The sequence below is a fragment of the Dama dama genome, chromosome 25 (assembly GCF_033118175.1).
Source record: "Dama dama isolate Ldn47 chromosome 25, ASM3311817v1, whole genome shotgun sequence".
Classification (NCBI taxonomy): Eukaryota; Metazoa; Chordata; class Mammalia; order Artiodactyla; family Cervidae; genus Dama; species Dama dama.
This window is the reverse complement of record NC_083705.1, coordinates 28566039-28586721: the sequence shown is the minus strand read 5'-3', so window position 1 is coordinate 28586721 and position 20683 is coordinate 28566039. Positions and strand designations below refer to the sequence as shown.

The following is a 20683-nucleotide window of genomic DNA, read 5'->3' as shown; positions in this document are numbered from 1 at the left end:
GAGAAGGAAATGGCAACCCACTCTAGTATTCTTGCCTGGAGAATCCCAGGGACAGAGGAGCCCGGCAGGCTACAGTCCATGGGGTCACAAGAGTCGAACATGACATAGCAACTAAACCACCACCACCATGCAAAGATGTTGGTAACTAGTGTAAATATTAATGGACACATTTCACCAGTAAAACGATACTGATGCACTAGACCAAAAATCCTGTGAGAGGGGAAAATGTATTTAAAGACATTCTGTGACTTGAGAGCTGAAACAAGACTTAGAAATTTTACTTTCTCATTTACAGATGAGGACACCAGAGCCCAGAGAGGCAAGTGAGATAATCAAGTTCACATAAGTGCCAAATATTCAGCTAGAACCTGACTCCCAATAGGATACTCTGCTAAACTATAGTTGTTATTTTTTTTTCAACAAAAATATATTTAGTATTCATAGACCAAATTCTGAGGAGAAAATCTGTGAGTTTGATGTTGTGATTAAAAGATTTAAAATGCTAGTGACATAGTAAATTTAAGAGAATTGCACTGACTTATTTGAGCAAGATAAATTTGAGCTATCTCTGTTACAATGATGGAAATGTCATTCTGGGGAGCAAGAGTGTGGTCAAGGTTTCTAGGGGAGGCAGAGCTATTTATAGGCTGCCTTTGAAACTGTGAAGATAGTATGGTACAGGATGATGAGAGAAGGAAGATCAGAAGCCTGTGCAAAACCTTCAAGAGGTGGGCAGAAAAAGGAGCTTGCAAAGATAAACTTAAGAAGAAAATTCACAGACTAAAGAAAAAGGAGAAAAATATGCCCTGAAAGAGTGGATTGGGACCAGACACAGCACAGTTGCTTGAAGAATGAATGGAGTTTGAAAACATGAAGCTGACAAAGATTGAAAGCACACACATGGAACAAGTGTTAAATAGCCAAGTGATAATATCAAACATAGACCTAGAGTGAAAAAATGTAATGTGCATTCTTCAGTCTTCAGCCTGATATCCAGAAAGAGGACTAAATTTGTGTGAAAAGAGCTGGACTTTTGTGTAACATGTCATTTTCTACTGCTTTGACTTGGAACCAGTGCCTGACCTCTTTTGGCAGGGGAGGAGTTGAAAGAATTTTATGGTAAACACATGTTCATCACTTACATTGTACAATTAACCTAGATTCTACCATTTTACTTTATCACATGTCGATCCATCTCCCTCTATCCATTCATTTATCCATCTTATTTTCATTAATGTATTTCATAGTTAGGTGCAGACATCATTATACTTCATTCCTAAACAATTCAACATAAGACTGAGTTTTATTCAAAAAACTAGCTCTCCCTGAAAGTTCAGATAAGTAAAATTGGTATTACTTATTGTAAGTATTGATAATTACTTATTGATAAGTAAAATTATGAACCATAATGACCTCCTACATGTTTTATAACTTAAAATTATCTGATAATTATCTGATCAAGATTCTTGAACAAACATTTACAATTTGGTGGGCAATAAAACAATGTGAAAGCAGCATTTTTGTATGATTGATAGAAAAAACATAGAACCTATGCCTAACCTCTTTATTTCTCAGTTCCATCATCTATAAAATAGTCTCCTCTGAGAAAATAATTAATTGGAATGATATTTGGGAATGTGCTTTGAAATGTGTAAAACTTTTCTTAAGTCCGTATTCTTCATGTTGTTGTTATTGTTATATTTCATTGGTAGGTAGTTTGGTGAAGAGTCTGAACCTACTGGTGTTAAATACCATGCACTGGTATTATTTTTATCTAATCCTGTTTTCAGTGATACTCTGTCCAATGTCCTGTGCCTATCCCCAAACCACAATTTGAACAGATCCCATTTCTAGTCTTTCTCCTTTAAAAAAAAAAAAAAAGCCCAGGCAGGGCACAGACAAGATTTTTAGGGCAGTGGAATTACTCCGTGTGTTTCTATAATGGTGGATAAATGTCATCATAAAATGGTCCAAACCATGGAATGTACACCACCGAGAGTGAACCCCAGTGTAAACTGTGGACTGTAAGTGGTGACGATGTGTCAGTGTAGGTGTAACATCATCAGCTATAGCACATGTGCTGCTCTGGTGAGGATGGGGGTGTGGATAATGGGAGAGCAGGCTATGCAGGTGTGGCCAGAGGGTGCATGGGAAATCTGTGTCTTCTGTTCAATTTTGCTGTGACCCTAAATCTATTCTGAAAAACACTAGTCTATTTTAAAACCTCGGCATTTCTGATCCTAGTTTAAAATCCTCTTGTCATATCCAATTTAACACTCATATTCTTCCCTCAAATCTGGCTATATTCCCAGAGATTGGTAGTGTAATAGGAAGAGAGATTTGAGTCACTCTTTCACCTCTTCTGTTCTCCCTTTTTTCTAGTTCTTACTCTTCAGAGACCAGCGAAGGCAGATGATCTGCCAGAACTAGTTGTGAGCTATAGTCCCCTCTTGGCTTCTCCGGCTAAGCCCATGTAACCTTCTGCATGGCACAAACCTGAACGCTGGTTCCCTCATGTGGGAGATTCAGGGAGCCTTGCAGGGCTCTCCTTGCTCAGTGCTCTGACAAGGAAGGTTGGTTCACACCTTCTTTCCCTTTTAACCTTCATTCAGCCCCTCCTGCCTCTGGTAGTAATCCTCGTCGCCTCCCGCGCCTCATCCAGGAGACAGCCTTCTCAGAGGTGGGTTCATGGCAAGATGTCTCAAGAGCAGCTGCCTGCTGTGGTGTTTACTGATCCATGGGGAACTCACATAACCTAGCCATGCTAACCTGCCGGATGTCAGGCTTCTCTACTGCCTCCCCTCCTCCACCCTGCCTCTCTCTTCAGGTCTCAGATACCTAAGGTCAGCAATTCCATTGTCTGAGCAGACATCCATCCATCTATCCAACCGGCACATGTGCGAGTGAAACCTCCATCCCTTTCTAAAGAATATGGTTGGAGGTTTTTTTTTCCCTTAATTTAATTAATTTTAGTTTTTTAATTTATTTTTTAATTGGAGGAAAATTGCTTTACAATGTTGCATTAGTTTCTGCCATATAACAACTCAAATCAGTCATAATTTTATATATATATATATATACACACACACACACACATACACACACACACATAAGTGTATACACACACACATACACACACCCCTTTAGTTCCCAATTTTAGGGCAACACTAAGAATCCCACTCAAAAGCCTATTATCCTTTAAAATATAGAGTACTTGATCTGATGGCAGGCATTTGAATTGCATTCTGTGAAAAAAGACAATCACTGATTTTGATGACAAGCTCTGAGCTGCCTGCATTTAAATGTTTATGCCCTAGGTTTTGACAAAGTTGAACATAATCAAAATCCTACTGGGAAGAAGACTGTCAGAAAGATTAATTAGAAAGAAAGCAAAAATGGCACCTTTCTCTGCCTTTGTGTTACTCACCCTTAGATAACAAGCTCTTAAAATGAATGAAGATGTCTTTACATGGTTTTGATTATAAATTTTATAAAGGTCTTGAAAAGAGTTCATCTGAGCATTGAAATGGTGTTTTCTGAAAAGTGTCTCAAACTTTTTGTGAGCAGAAACACACAATTGGTAGATGTGTTTTGGTCTCACTGACAATAGAGTCTAAGTCCCCCTATAAAAGAGCTATATACAACTGTTCCTCTCTTCCAGAAAAGATGGATTGCCATGGCAACACTGCCAAGAAATAATAGGTCAAGTTTTATCCCTGTGCCTCAGGCTTGTTTTATTAGGTTTTACTTGAAAGTGGATGCCATTGTAAAATGAAGGATTGAGTGTTTCAAAGTTAAACATCATGCCAAGAAAATCGGATCAATAAAATTGGCTGGTGTGACGAGGATGGATAAAGGACAATAGGTAGGAAGAACCTCTAAATTGATCAAAGAATTATTTAGAAGCCAGTTTATTAGAACCCTCTTCTAAAATGTGGGCTTGATTTACAGATGCTTGTATAACTAAGTGTGTGAAAATGAATTCACAGTGACTGTTTATAAAAGATCAGTAGGGAAAAATGGTTTGTAAATTTCATCTTAATGGAAGATTACCTGCGGTAAGGAAGAAAGTTCTTATTCCAAAAATAAACGTGCAGCAAGAGAGCATAAAATATTTAAGCTCTCTGTTTTGCTTACTATTTTCATCAGAGTGTGTTCTGTGCTGCTTTATGCCTGCCTATTTATGGAAATGAAAAAAATAAATACAACTGGGAGGGAAGTAATAGCACATAAAAGAAGTAATATATGATAATCAACATTTTGTTGCTTTTGTTGTTTTGGAAGGTCGTGTCTCAGTATGTCATGACTTTAGGTTTTTCTGTGGCAGCACTTCAATCATGTGGGGATGAAATTCCAGCAGGAAGCAGTATATAATATGTATCACTTCAAGGAATTGTGTGCTCTGTCCTTCTCCTAACAATATATGTATGTATTCACATATAGTAAGATCTACTTTTTTAAAGCAATTAGACATATCAACTCAGCTTTTTTGAGTAGAATTAATTTTCATAAGTGGAATATAATTACGCATTTTGGCATGACATCTTCATGAGACTACTTTAGGTTTCTCCAATAGACCACTGTTAACCTTCTGTATTTTCTCTCCTGTAAAGTAGTAAAGGGGTATGTGGATAGCTGTGAAATTTATATTGCTTTTGCCCTGATCATGCAGATTGCAAACTGGGGTCAGTGACTGCATTAGTTTCCTACGGCTGCCATAATGAAGTACCACAAACTGGGTGGCTTAAAACAACAGGAATTTATTGTCTCACAGTTCTGGAGGCTAGAAGTCCTAAATTAAGGTGTCTCAGAGCTGTGCACGCTCTCAGGCTCCAGAGGGAGAATTCATTTCATGCCTGTCTCCTAGCTTCTGTTGCTTCCCAGCAATCTTTGATGTTTCTTGGGTTGTTGTTACATCATGCCCATCCCTGCTACTGGCTTCAAATGGCCTTCTCTGTCTCTGTTTTCCTTTCACCAGTCACAGGATAAGAATCCACCATAATCCACTATGAACTCATCCTAACTGGATTACATCTGCCAAGACCCTACTTCTAAACAAGATCCCATTCACAGGTTGTAGGGGTAGGAAGTCACATATCTTCTGGGAGGAACACAATACAACGCATAACTGAGACTGTGAATTGGCGATGGTCTCAATTACAATTTTAAACTGCCATGCTGTCTGGGATTTTAGAAATTATATATGTCTAATATTTTATAGACATGTAAGGTATAGGATGTCCTGATTAATGAAGTGCTTTTAAAGTGTAGAATTGTTAAATATATAAAAATATGTGTAGAATAGATACATTTAATAAGTATTACCATAGTTTGTAACTGGAATAGGTATTCCCTTATTGTTTATTCAATCAATCAATCAACCAATAATCATTAATATTAAATTATATTGAGCATAATTTAACCTTCCTTTGATAATTCAAAATAATTCCTGCAGGTAAAAAGGTAGCAAGGTCCAAGTTAAAGTATCACTACTTGCTTGAATGCTAAATGACTGTTTATTCTATTTCACATATTTGTATCTATTTGGAAGTTCACTAGATAAAATGTGTTTTATGTCTTATGTTTCAATGTTCTCATCCTACTGTACATTGCTATTGATTTCCTCTTTGGATTATTACATATTATTTCCTTTGGTTAACACCAATGTGTTCTGATTTGATTTCTCCACTTATAAAATGACCTACTTTACCATGAATCTGTCCTTCAATCCATTTTTCTTTGTCTAGACACTCAATAAACTGTATTTGATGGTAGCGATATTATTTTAGTTATGTTTCTTTACTAATGGTTAGTTCCATTTTCTGTTTAATTCAATACAGAGAGAAATAACCACCAAAACAAGAAAGCGAATTACAATATAATCCAGATCTTACAAATGAAAGCTATTTCCTCAGTCTAAAACTGCACATTATCTCTGTGTGACTTCTAAAGTGATTGAGAATACACTATGTGCAGTTAAAAAAATAAAATGTTTCATCAGGGAAAGAAAACATAAGGCAAAAACAGACAAAAATGCCAAAATTCAGAACTGAAAATGTTCCTAGCTACTACTGATCAAACTGCTAATGTTTTCCATTTTAGAGCTCTTTTCTTGACAGGTATTCAAGTATTTGCTACTCAAACTTGTCATTAAAGCCAAAAATTCCTAAGAGCATGATTGAGAAATCAAAATATTTAAGCCGGCTAAAATGATTTTATTTTTCCTTATAAGAGAGAAAAATGAAAGCTAACTCTCTTGGAAGAAAGTTTTGATTTTCCAATCATATTTTTATCCCTCATTTTTTTGTGCAAAAGATTTCCAATTGTGATTTTTCAATCACCAGAAGCCTACAGTTGTAGAAAACCAGCAGGTGCCTCCAGTTATTAGAATCAACTGGGAAGAGGAACAAGGCAAAATCAGGGTTTAGAGCCATTTTCCTGAGCAGATTGAGAAGAGGTACCATTTTAGCTACCTTTCAAGATTCTCACATTTAATTACATTAGTGGCACTTGACATTATAAATGTTATTTTCTTTCTAGTATAACCTTCTATCATTATTAGTAAATGTCAGATGTAATGAGGTGTTTTTTTTCTGACTCCTTTTTCTTCCTAATATAGTGGGACAGAAAGTGCTAATGAGTTTGGAATTCTAAAATTGTTTTCAATGCTCAAAAATCAATGCAGAGCCAATTTAGTGTCTGTTTATTAGCTTAGTTTTACTCTTTATTTTCTTTGCATCTGGAAAGAAAATTTCCTCTTTGTGTTTCTTACTACATGTCCTTTACTTGGGCAATTTCTTATTCTCCTTGAGAGCTTTTAGGTGACAACTACCTCAAATTAGATTGTGTTTCTGGGTTCAAGTCAGAATCCTGTGGAAGATCCTGTCCCTTGCTGTGACTTAACTGCTGTCTGAAAGCTTCTGGTTTTTTGTGTTTTTTTTGTTTTGTTTCTTGAAAGCTGTTTTTGTCCCCCTCTCTCTATTTTTAAATTTTGATACATAATGGCTGTGTGACCCTGTGGTTTCCTGTAACATCTCAATCATAATATAACACAACCTTGATTTCTGCTCCCTTGAAGATGAAATACACTCACAGTGTGAAGTTGATGTGTTTCATAACACTAGACCTAGTTTCTTTACTGTCAAAATAAAATTAACATCTTATGAAAAGGGAAGCCATCACTGAAGGAGGTCAAGAAGAAAGAGATAATGTCACAGTTTTTCAACACAACATTGTTCAGTGTCTGTGTTGAAGACATGCTTGACAGGAAGGGTCTGGGTCACCTTTTAACAGTGGCTCGGGCATATTGGCTGTTTTCTCCTATGAGAAATTAGGGGAAAGCTGTCTATTGTCTAGAAAAAGCAGCAGACAGGGGTCCCCAACCTATAAGAAGGCTACTCAGTCAATTTTACCAAGAAATAAAGAAAGCTTTTTAAAGTTACTTCACAGTAGGGGAAAAAAAGGTAATTTTATAGATAATGTATTCTGAAAAATTATGAACCCAAGAAAAAGTGCCCAAGTTTTAAAATAGGATGACTAGTTGTAAAGGGTTGTGTGCCCCAGAGAGCTAAAATATATTACACAATCTCTGATTATACCTTGCTTTTTTTTATTTTATTTTTATTAGTTGGAGGCTAATTAATTTACAATATTGTAGTGGGTTTTGTCATACATTGACATGAATCTTGCTTTTTAAACACCATTTCATTTCATTCTCTAACTTTCCTCTTTATTTAACAACTGGATATACTGTTAATGGAATTAGATCCAATGAATATCCAAGAATATCCAAATAAGCTGAAGATTGAATTCTTCCTGTCTGATAAATTTGTATATTTGTCCCAATTACATGCAGTTTTTGATATCTAAGGTTATTGCTAACATCTACACATTCATATTTATAAAATGCTAAGCAAAGTACAGTAAAATAATCAAATATTATCTGATTCACATCATTTCAATTTTATTTTTAAGAGTTTTTTCCTATATTCAAAAAATGGTCAGATTTTCATGTGGTGAGATCTAGACTTTCTTTTTGTTTTCTGCCAATTAGTGGTATGTTCTGAAAGACCTTCCTTGCTTGTTTTGCTTCATTTTCACTATTTTGAGTACCATAATCTTTTTCATCTTACCTTTGGAAACTTATTTCAATAACATTACCTAATAAATACCTCTAATCAGGCCAGTCTTATCCATACTCCACAAGTTAGAGTATAATTGTTTCTGACTTCATGCACAGTCACACCCTTTGCTAATTTTCAAGCTTTTTTTCACACCCCCACATTCTCCTGAAATAATTTGCTGGTTTCCTTGGCCTCTTTAGTCACCCTTCTCTGAGTTTTCAAGGGCCAAATAGAATAAATCACTCAAAGTAGGAGAAAATTGTGAGCAGTCTTGAATTTCCTGCTGTTAGTTTGAGGTGTCGTGTATGCATCTGAGTGGGAGGGGGCTACCCGCAAGGAACGGCATGTCCAGTGAGAATCTGTTTGAGACCCAGGAGATGTACATTTCATTTTGATGTGAAAGGAACCTCTTCTTATATCATCTAACACATTAGCTTTCCCTTCGGGGCTTGGAAATGGGATCCATTTTGTTTACAAAGGAGGCATCTCTGAGAGAAGGGAGGAAAGAGGACCCAGACTGAAGTCAGAAAGAAGGTAACATCTCTGTCCAAAATGCTAAGCACCGAGAATACTAGGATGGAGAAATCAGAGCCCAATCTCCTGGGAAAGTGGTGAAGAGGGAAACCAAGGAGCACTGGGTTGTAAGTGAAACCCCAGATCCTAAGAAGACAAAGGGCAAGACTTGGCTGAATAATAATTTCTTCAGCTACACTGTGCAGTGTCCATGGCATATACAGGTCATTTCAGGGATGCCTCTAACTCTCAGTTTTCCCTGCTGCATGTGGCTCTTTTGCTGGTTCTGAACACCTGCATTTGTAAGCTGCCATGTGCCATTCTGTGTTAGATTTAACCTCCCCAAATTTCAGGAGTAACAGCCAGTTCTTGCTGTGTATTGGCCACTTTTGAGTGTCAGGCTCTATGAAGCACTTCTAATACATTATATCATGCCACCCTAATAAGCATGCTAGACTTTAAGGGGCTCAAGTTCATAGAGGTTCAGTGGTTTGTGCATGTCTCCCTGGTTCTCTAATGGGCGACTGGGAACTCCTCCTATGTTCAACTCAAACACTCATACAAAGCAGGTATTTTTATTCTCATTTTTTACTGTTGAATAAACTGAAACTACACTGCAAGTTTTTAAATGCAGACACTTTTTCATAAGTTTCTTTTTTCCCTCCACAGAGGCTTGTACATGGCAGATAGACAGTAAATACGTAATGATGGAGTTAATGTACTCCCCTGGTTTTAAACTATACAAAAAGCCACAGATTTTGATATGTATGAACTATCCTTTTCTCTATAGCTAGGTGCTGCTTAATGGGAATGAACAAATGTAGGAGGTACTCTGAGCTAGCCCTTTACCCCCCAGAAAGATTTTCTCATAATATTGCAGAGCTGCCCTATGAAAATGATTAGGAAAAATAAGACTGAAAAACATATACAGCTAGACATTGCAAGTATAATGTAAACTCTCTGTATGACTATTTGGGGAATAATTAATCACTCCCCAAAAGACATATTGCTTCAGTTTTGAGAGGTTGTTATTTTTATTTTGTAGGACACAGCAGGCCAGGAAAGATACAGGACTATCACCACAGCCTATTATCGCGGTGCCATGGGCTTTATTTTAATGTATGACATCACAAATGAAGAATCCTTCAATGCAGTACAGGACTGGTAAGTAACAGCATATGTTTCCGTTACTAATAATGATGATTTTCTGTTTTCATTCAACTCTTTCTCTCTCCTCAAAGCAGTGACCACACCACAATATAATATGTATATTTTTTATGTACTATGATCCCAGTTGTGTTTCAGAAAGCCGATAGGGGCTATCTATGCTCAGACTCATTATGGGAGTATTGATAAAAAATCCTTTTGGTGATTTCGCTCTGTTTTGTTCACTCCAGCACTTTGCATCCTGTCATCTTTAGTTCCATGGGGACAAGTACATTGCTTTCAATTTTTCGAAGCACAGATAATGAAAAATTTGGAAGTATACTGGTCTAAACTAGGGATCTAGAAACCATGAGCCATAGGCCAGATCTGGCCTATGCACCACAGCCGGCTCACCACTTGTTTCATGAATAAAGTTTTGTTAGAAGGGCTTCCCTGGCGGTGCAGTGGCTAGGACTCTACACTCCCACGGCAGGGGCCCCAGGTTCTGTCCCTGGTCAGGGAACTAGATCCCATGTGGGGCACCTAAGGGTCTGCATGCCACAACTAAAGACTCCATGATGAAGACAGAAGATCTCATGCCACAGGTAGGGCCCGGTGCGGCCAAATAAATAAATAAATATTTTTAAAATGTTTTCTTAAAACACAACCAGGCTCAGTTACTTATTGTCTATGGCCGCTTTCACGTACAACAACAGAGTTAGGTAGCTGCAACAGCGACCGTATAGCCCACAAGCCTAAAACATTTTCTCTCTGGCGGTTTACAGTAAAAGTTTCCTGACTCCTTATCTGGATTTGTTAGATAGTTTTACATTTTTCTTCAGACTGAAAATTTCCAAAGGACTGGGATGAAGGAAAAGATAAAACTGAAATCTTTCTTTACTCCCAGTTACATCAAACCATGTGACAATACCTGTGATAAACGTGATTTGCAGGGTGGGGGATGGGGAGGGCTCAACAGACTCCACATTTTAACATACATAGCCACAGCTTGTATTATTGAAGGAAAAACTAGCAATATACAGGTAAAATAAATGACATTTTTTTTCTATTTTAATAACAGTATTATCCAAAATGATTTATTTATCTGTGTATCAGCTCAGTGAAGGTCATGCTCAGTTGCTCAGCTATGTCCCACTCTTTGCAACCTCATGGTCTGTAGCCCACCAGGTTCCTCTGTCTATGGAATTTGCGCAGCAAGAATACTGGAGTGGGTTGCCATTTCCTCCTCCAGGGGATCTTCCCGACCCAGGGATCGAACTCATGTCTTCTGCATCTCTACACCGGCAGGTCTATTCTTTACCACTGAGCCACTTGGGAAGCCCTCAGTGAAGGCCAAATGCTATTAAAGATTTACATTTGCTTTAGATTGCTTTTTAAAATTCATATTGCTTATCTGAGAAAGCACCTGCATCCTTCTTATTTACACACACACACACACACACACTTAAAATACAAAAAATAATACTAATACCACTAACAATAGTAATTCAAAAGACAAGCTTAGGACCTCTATGAAAAGTACTTATCTTCACTAAATGGCATAGAAGAAGGCTTAAGTACCCCCCTCTTTTTAGTAGACTGAATATTGTAAAACATGCCAGTTCTTCACAAATAAATTCATGAACTCAAGGCAATCCCAATCAAATACCAGGAGGTTTGGTACAAAATGAAATGAAACAGAGAGTCCAGGTATAGACACAAAGTCATTTGGGATTTACTCTACGATAAAAGTAGCATTTCAAATTAGTAAGAGAATGGTTGGTTCAGTTATACCGTGGTGCTACCCAGCACCACCCATAGCTCTGGCACACACGCTGCTGTACTAAACGGTCATTTGAACTTTGACTGTTTCCTCTCAGGACAGGATAAGACCCAGGAATGTTCATGAATTAGATTTCAGATCTCAGGGTTCTTAAATTGATTTGTACCCATACTTGTGACCCATTTTTCCAATGACTGCTGAGAAGAGATGGATCTATGGGTTCTATGAAACCACATTGATAACAGTGTAGGAGCCATCCCAGTAATACCCCTGACTCTTGCATTAGAAACACTATGGAAAAGGACATCTTCCCCATGCCCTCCTCTGTGCCTTCCCTCTGCAGCCCTGACCAGCTATCTCCCCTGTCAATTCTTCTTCTTCTCCAGTTCTCTATTTGGCTCTATTGACCCACTCTTTCCTTTGAAGCTCTGTCTCCTGTCCTCTTAGAAGCACATTTCCCAGATTAATCTTGTCTCTCTCTGACTGCTCCTCTTTCTACTTCCTAACTTTCACTTCCCGCCTCACCCAGCCAAGGGTAAGCATCCACTCCTGGCTTTTTTTTCCTGGGCTTATTCTGTTTCCTTGGCCATCTTATCCATTGACATACATCATCATCACTTATATCAGGTGATTCCCAACTTTAACGGTCAGGCCCCAGTCTCTCTTCTGAAGTGCAGTGTTCCATGTCCTGCTGTCTCCTTCTGGCATCTCAGAAGCACTTGTCTTCCCCTGAAACTGCTCACCTTCCTGGCTTCAGTTTTTGCTGTTCATTGAGGCGACAATGCTTTGCCACCCAGATTCCACCTCGAATCCAACTCTATCTTCTGTCCATCCCAGTCTGGGGCCTGAGCTTGCATATTGACTCTTTCATGAATATCCCTTGAATCTGTTCCTGCCTGACAAACCATGTGACCATCAGGACGTCTTCTGATCTTTGTTTCTTCCTTCATAATATCCTTCTAACTGATCTTCCTCCCCTTAGATTTCTTCCCATTCCAATCCATCCTATCCCAGTGCTGCTATAAAAGTTTCCCAAAAGAAAGTGATCCTAAAGATCATGGAAGACCCCTGCTCAATAGCCTTGACTTACTATCACCTTCTTAATTAATTAAAACTTCCTCAGACTGACTTTCAGACACAGAACATCATGGAGCCCACATTTTTTACAGTCTCATCTCTCACTGTTCTAAAGCTAAACTGAACCTTTTACTGTTTTTGGAACTGAGTGTAAACTTTCTAACCTTTGTGGGGTTTTTGTTTGCTGGTACCCTCTGTTATGCATTTCTTTTTCACAAGCTCCTACTCTACCTCCCTAGATACACATATCTGTCAAAACTCAACAAAGTTTATCCATAAATCAGCCCTACTTACTCATGTTGTCATCCACACTTGTATGATCATTGGTTTATTAGGTATCTTTCATTCATTCAACGGGTATTGAACACCTCCTCTTTGACAGTCAGACTGCCAGATGTTGTAGTTAGTGTTGTTGTTGTTCAGCCACTCGGTTGTGTCTGACTCTTTGTGAGCCCATGGACTGCAGTTCGCCAGGCTTCCCTGTCCTTCACTATCTATCAGAACTTGCTTGTTCATGTCCATCGAGTCAGCGACGCCATACAAGAATCTCATCCTCTGTCGTCCCCTTCTCCTCCTGCCTTCAATCTTTCCCAGCATCAGGGTCTTTTCTAACGGCTCTTTGCATCAGGTGGTCAAAGTTTTGGAGCTTCAGCATCAGTCCTTCCAATGAATATTCAGGGTTGATTTCCTTTAGGATTGACTGGTGTGATCTCCTTGCTATCCAAGGGACTCTGAAGAGTCTTCTCCAATACCACAGTTCAAAACCATCAATTCTTTGGTGCTCAGCCTTCTTTATGGTTCAGTTCTCACATCCATACATGACTACTAAAAAAACCATAGCTTTGACTAGACAGACCTTTACCAGCAAAGAAATGTCTCTGCTTTCTATTATGCTATGTTTGTCATAATGTTTCTTCCAAAGAGCAAGCATCTTTTAATTTCATGCCTGCAGTCACCATCTTCAGTAATTTTGGAGCCCAAAGAAAATAAAGTCTCTCACTGTTTCTGTTGTTTTCTCATCTATTTGCCATGAAGTGATAGGACTGGATGCCATGATTTTTGTTTTTTAAATGTTAAATTTTAACCCAGCTTTTTCACTCTCTTCTTTCATCTTCATCAAGAGGCTCTTTAGTTCCTCTTCACTTTCTGCCATAAGGGTGTGTAATTTGCATATCTGAGATTATTGATATTACTCCCAGCAATCTTGATTCCAGCTTCTGCTTCATCCAGCATGGCATTTTGAATGATATACTCTTCATTTACATTAAAGAAACAGGGTGACAATATACAGGCTTGACATACTCCTTTCCCAATTTGGAACCAGTTCATTGTTCCATGTCTGGTTCTAACTGTTGCTTCTTGACCTGCAAAAAGATTTTTCAGGAGGCAGGTAAGGTGGTCTGGTAGTCCCATCTCTTGAAGAATTTTCCAGTTTGTTGTGTTCCATACAAGGGCTTTAGGGTACACAGTGAAGCAGAATTAGATGCTTTTCTGAATTCTCTTGCTTTTCCCGTGATCCAACGGATGTTGGCAATTTCATTTCTGGTTCTTTTACCTTTTCTAAATCCAGCTTGTACATCTGGAAGTTCTCGGTTCACGTACTTTTGAAGACTTGCTTGGAGAATTTTGAGTGTTACTTGGCTAGAGTATGAGGTAAGTGCAATTGTGCACTAGTTTAAACATTCTTTGGCATTGCCTTTCTTTGGGACTGCAACAAAAACTGACCTTTTCCAGTCCTGTGGCCACTGTTGAGTTTTCCAAATTTGCTGGCATATTGAGTGCAGCACTTTCACAGCATCGTCTTTTAGGACTGTAGTTAGTACCTATGCCAGTATTTACTATCCCAGTTAATGAATCCACCAGCACCCAGTTGCCTGCTGTTGAAATCTGAGCTCTAAGTTTGATTTTTCTCTCTTTACCTGTTACAATGTACCACAGCCTTGTCTAACTCAATGAAACTATGAGCCATGCCATTTAGGGCCACCCAAGATGGACAGGTCATGGTAGAGAGTTCTGACAAAACGTGGTCCACTGGAGACGGGAATGGCAAACCATTTCAGTATTGTTCCCTTGAAAACCCCATGAGCAGTATGAAAAGGCAAAAAGATATGACACTGAAAGACGAACTCCCCAGGTTCACATACACAACACATCCAGTTGTGGATGTGACTGGTGATGGAAGTAAAGTCGCATGCTGTAAAAAACAATATTGCATAGGAACCTGGATTGTTAGGTCCCTGAACCGAGGTAAATAGGAAATGGTCAAACAGGAGATGGCAAGAGTGAACATCGACATTTTAGGAATCAGTGAAATGGACTGGAATGGGCAAATTTAACTCAGATGACCATTGTATCTACTACTATGGGCATGAATCCCTTAGAAGAAATGGAGTAGCCATTATAGTCAACAAAAGAGTCCAAAATGCAGCTCTTGGGTACAACCTCAAAATTACAGAATGATCTCTGTTTGTTTTGAAGGCAAACCATTCAATATCACAGTAATCCAAGTCTATGCCCCAACCAGTAATGCTGAAGCAGCTGAAGTTGAACAGTTCTATGAAGACCGACAAGACCTTCTAGAACTCAAAAAAGATATCCTTTTCATTATAGGGGACTGGAATGCAAATGTAGGAAGTCAAGAAATACCTGGAATAACAGGCAAATTTGGCCTTAGAGTACAAAATGAAGCAGGGCAAAGCCTAACAGAGTTTTGCCAAGAGAACACACTGGTCACAGCAAACACCCTTTTCCAACAACACAAGACGACTCTACACACAGACATCACCAGATGGTCAATACCGAAATCAGATTGATTATATTCGTTACAGCCAAAGATGGAGAAGCTCTACGCAGTCAGCAAAAATAAGACCGGGAGCTGACTGTGGCTCAGATCATGAACTCCTTATTGCCAAATTCAGACTTCAGTTGAAGAAAGTAGGGAAAATGACTAAACCATTCAGGTATACCTAAATCAAATCTCTTACGACTATACAATGGAAGTGACAAATAGATTCAAGGGATTAGACCTGATAGACAGTGTCTGAAGAACTATGGACGGAGGTTCGTCACATTGTACAGGAGGTAGGGATCAAGACCATCCCCAAGAAAAAGAAATGCAAAAAGGCAAAATGGTTGTCTGAGGAAGCCTTACAAGTAGCTGAAAAGAAGAGAAGCTAAGGCAAAGGAGAAAAGAAAAGATATACCCATTTGAATGCAGTGTTCCAAAGAACAGCAAGGAGAGATAACAAAGCCTTCCTCAATGAGCAATGCAAAGAAATAGAGGAAAACAATAGAATAGAGAAGACTAGAGATCTCATCAAGAAAATTAGAGATGCCAAGGGAACATTTCACACAAAGATGGGCACAATAAAGGAGAGAAATAGCTTGGACCCAACAGAAGCAGAAAATATTAAGAAGAGGTGGCAAGAATACACAGAACTATACAAAAAAGATCTTCATGACCCAGATAACCAGATGGTGTGATCACTCACCTACAGCCAGACATCCTGGAATGTGAAGTCAAGTGGGCCTTAGGAAGCATCACCACGAACAAAGCTAGTGGATGTGATGGAATTCCAGTTGAGCTATTTCAAATCTTGAAAGATGATGCTCTGAAAGTGCTGTACTAAATATGTTGGCAAATTTGGAAAACTCAGCAGTGGCCACAGGACTGGAAAAGGTTAGTTTTCGTCCCAATCCCAAAGAAAGGCAATGCCAAAGAATGTTCAGGCTACCTCACAATTACACTCATCTCACATGCTAGCAAAGTAATGCTCAAAATTCTCCAAGCCATGCTGCCACAGTACATGAACTGTGAACTTCCAGATGTACAAGCTGGATTTAGAAAAGACAGAGGAACCAGAGATCAAATGGCCAACATCTGTTGTATCATCAAAAAAGCAAGAGAATACCAGAAAGACATCTACTTCTGCATTATTGACTATGCCAAAGCCTTTGACTGTGTGGATCACAACAAACTGGAAAATTCTTCAAGAGATGGGAATACCAGACCACCTAATGTGCCTCCTGAAAAATTTGTATTCAGGTCAAGAAGCAACAGTTAAAACTGGACATGGAACAACAGACTGGTTCTAAATTGGGAAAGGAGTGCATCAAAGTTGTATATTGTCATCTGCTTATTAAACTTAAATGCAGAGTACATCATGTGAAATCCAGGCTGGATGAAGCACAAGCGGGAATCAATATTTCCGGGAGAAATATCAATTACCTCAGATACACAGATGAAACCACCCTTATGGCAGAAAGTGAAGAAGAAATAAAGAACTTCTTGATGAAAATGAAAGAGGAGAGTGAAAAAGTTGGCTTAAAACTCAACATTCAGAAAACTAAGATCATGGCATCTGGTCCCATCACTTCATGACAAATAGATGGGAAAACAATGGAAATAGTGAGAGACTTCATTTTCTTTGGCCCCAAAATCACTGCAGATGGTGAGTGCAGCCATGAAATTAAAAGACACTTGCTCCTTGGAAGAAAAGCTCTGACCGACCTAGACAGCATATTAAAAAGCAGAGACATTACTTTGCAGCAAAGGTCCATCTAGTCAAAGCTATGGTTTTTCCAGTAGTCATGTATGGATGTGAGAGTTGGACTGTAAAGAATGCTGAGCGCCGAAGAATTGATGCTTTCAAACTGTGATGTTGGAGAAGACTCTTAAGAGTTCCTTGAACTGCAAGGAAATACAGCCAGTCAATCCTAAAGGGAATCAGTCCTGAATGTTCATTGGAAGGACTGACGCTGAAGCTGAAACTCCAGTACTTTGGCCACCTGATGCAAAGAGCCAACTCACTGGAAAAGATCCTCATGTTGGGAAAGATTGAAGGCAGGAAGAGAAGGGGATGACAGAGGATGAGAATGTTGGCTGGCATATCTGACTCAATGGACATGAGTTTGAGCAAGCTCTGAGAGCTAGTGATGGGCAGGAAAGTCTGGTGTGCTGCATGGGGTCGCAAAAAGTCAGACATGAATGAGCTGAACTGAACCTGTTATATCCTACTGACTACCAGATTCAGTAGTTTTGATTTTTTTAATGCCTTTGTCCCTCCAGCCACTGTCTAAATTCAGACTGTCATGAGTTATTTAGGAACCTTAGCTCTCAGCACTTTAGCAGTTTTCTGCTTTGTGTGCTTACCAGCAAGCCCCACCCTCTCCAGTTCATCCATTATATTGTTATCAGAGCTAAGTAACATATCTCTCATCTGAAAAATAAAACCTTCAATAATGTCTTATTTCTCATAGTGGAGATTCTGGGAATCATGGTCGAGACTTGACAGCATGCAGAAGCCCAGGCTCCACTGTATATAGACTAAACCAAATTTGCAGTGATAAATACTGGCATATGTATGTGTGACAGCTCTTTCAGTGATACTGATGCCCATTTCTCATTAAGAGCATTGATTTAAAATGAAATCCACAGCCTCTAACATGGTAGACAGTGTAGCCACCATTTCTATTCCATTCACATCATTCCCTACCACTCTCTTCCATTGTTCCTAGAGTTCAACCGGAGAGAACTGTTCTCATTTACAAATGTTTCAGTTTTTCAATAACTCTATTCCTCTGCTTGGAATGTCTTCTCTGCTATCTTTCTAAATTCTTATTCTCTTTTCAAGGCCATCTCAAACATCAACTCATCTATGAAGCTTTTGAAGATATTGCTGCCCTGGTTCCCACCCACCCCAATTTCCATTCGCAACGAACAATGATCTTCACTCCCATAACTCTGCATCCATGCTACCCTAGTACTCTCTGCAGAACACATAAAAAACCTAGCTTACCCTTTATATTATGTTTTGTCTTCTGTATTTCAGTGTAAGTTCATTCATCTTTTTTCTCTAGTACTGACTACTGTACAATTTTATTAAAACTTTTCTAAATTTTTATTTTGATTGTGGTAAAATATACAGAACTTAAAATTTACAACCTTAATCATTTTTAAGTACACAGTTCAGTGGTATTAAATACACTGTTGTTGATGTGCAATCATCACTACAGTCCATCTCCACAGCTCATCTTGTAAAACTGAAACTGTGACAATTTAATAATAACCTCCTGTTCTCCTTTATCCCCAACCCCTGAGCCATTATTTTACTTTCTATGTCTATGAATATGAGTACTCTATTCATACTTCAGGGAAAAAACCTGTTTGGGAAAAAAAATCCAGCTCAGCAATACAAACTTGCTTACATATACAGTATTATCCAGCAGGAGTGGGGAAGGAGACACTTGCTGATATTCCACAATGGTTTTCTACAATGTAAAATAAGGTATTCCTGAAAAACAAGTACAAATAAACAGATTATTTAAATTACTATTCTCCAACTGCTAATCTTAAGGCTAGAAAAAATACAGAAAAAAGAATATATGGCTAAATGAAAAATTAATTGTACTTTATTTGCAACTAAAGCTTCAAATACTCTTCCTAACAAAATGCACTTTCATTATATAGAAAAAGAAAAAAGAAAATGCTTGTTGGCTGTGATATCTGTAAAATCCTTAAACAATCTATCTGTAGGAATATTTAGATTAAGTGAAAAATTTCTTAAAATTTAACTACACATAAATTCTAGTCAGTTAAGAAGATAAGTATAACATTTAGAGAGACTGGCAGCAAACTAACAAATCATTTTGGGAAAATAGAAGCTATCCATTTTTTGAAAACACATTAGACTGTACTTTGAATTTTCAAATGGACTGTTATTAAAGGAATTTGGAAGGACTGATGTTGAAGCTGAAACTCCAATACTTTGGCCACCTGATGCAAAGAGCTGACACATTTGAAAAGACCTGATGCTAAAGATTGAGGGCAGGAGGAGAAGGGGATGACAGAGGATGAGATGGTTGGATGGTATTACTGACTGAATGGACATGAGTTTGGGTAAACTCCGGGAGTTGGTGATGGACAAGGAGGCCTGGCGTGGTGCGGTTCATAAGGTTGCAAAGAGTTGGACACGACTGAGTGACTGAACTGAGCTGAACTGAAATAAAAATACTTTCCTTAATTTAGTCATATTCCCATTTCTGTAAATTTAATACAAAATGAAGCTCACTGTGATCTTATTTATAAGTTTATCTTGAGTCTACAAATTTTCAAAAAGAATGTGATGAAGTAAACACAAAAGATGCATACAATATGGTTAATAAAATAGTAGAGAATGACTCCTAAGAATCGGGGCCGGGGGGAATGTTTGCTTTAGGCCTAGTTTCCTAGAAACAGGGTGGGGAAGCAATAAATGCTAATACTTTATTGGGAACTAGAATCTTAGGGAAGCAAGAGAGGGAAGTGTGGCATGGGAAAGGGGGAGCCCACACTAGGGGGCACCTGGCAAGAACCCGTCACCCTTGGTATCAAGTGCAACTGACCCTTGACCTCAGAGGCACTTCTACAGAGACTGTCAGGTAGATGAAAGAAGAGTTTCTGCATGAGCCCTTGTCTCGTATTGGTCAGAGGTTGTTTCTGGGACTTTAACGCCTCCACATCCAAGGATGACTCATTTCAGTGCCAACGGGGCAACTTCAGTGTGGGAGGCAGAACTGTGTGGCATTAGCCTGAGGTAGCGGCTTTGGGTCATGCCTGAGTCATGTTGATAACAGAGATGATAGCTGAGCAGAGCCTTTGCAGGAATGGAATGAGTGGCTGGCCAGTAGCCCTTCAGTCACATAAGTCCCGGAGAATTTGAGGGGGCAGATAAGGTTGAGGTCATCTGACAGAGAATTTAAAAGCCTATGGAAAGTCAAAGGGTAAAATGGCTCTCGTGTTGAAAATTTGGTTCTGAGAGTCTTTTAAACCAAAGTGAAAACCATGGCTGCAAAAAAAATTAAACATGATATAATATACAGCTCTCATTATAGGAAAGGGTAAAAATTACTACAGGAATCCATGAGGGCAAAGAAAATTTTTCACTGAATTCTGCTAGAAATGTCTTTAATTTGGGGGCACATTGACTTTATTTCAATACTGACTTTCACAACTAATACTAAAAAGACCTCATGAGACTCCTGTTTTTATAGTGCCTTCAAA

At 38.6% G+C, this 20683-nt stretch overlaps 1 protein-coding gene across 2 annotated transcripts in view; it reads left to right on the top strand.

Moving 5' to 3' along the window:
• The window catches only part of RAB3C (RAB3C, member RAS oncogene family), a 290840-nt gene that overhangs the window by 130190 nt on the left and 139967 nt on the right, over positions 1–20683 (top strand). For both annotated transcript variants that reach the window (XM_061129756.1, XM_061129755.1), the window contains exon 3: positions 9682–9800. In XM_061129756.1, the coding sequence (XP_060985739.1) occupies positions 9682–9800 (119 nt within the window). The remainder of the gene's footprint in view (positions 1–9681; positions 9801–20683) is intronic.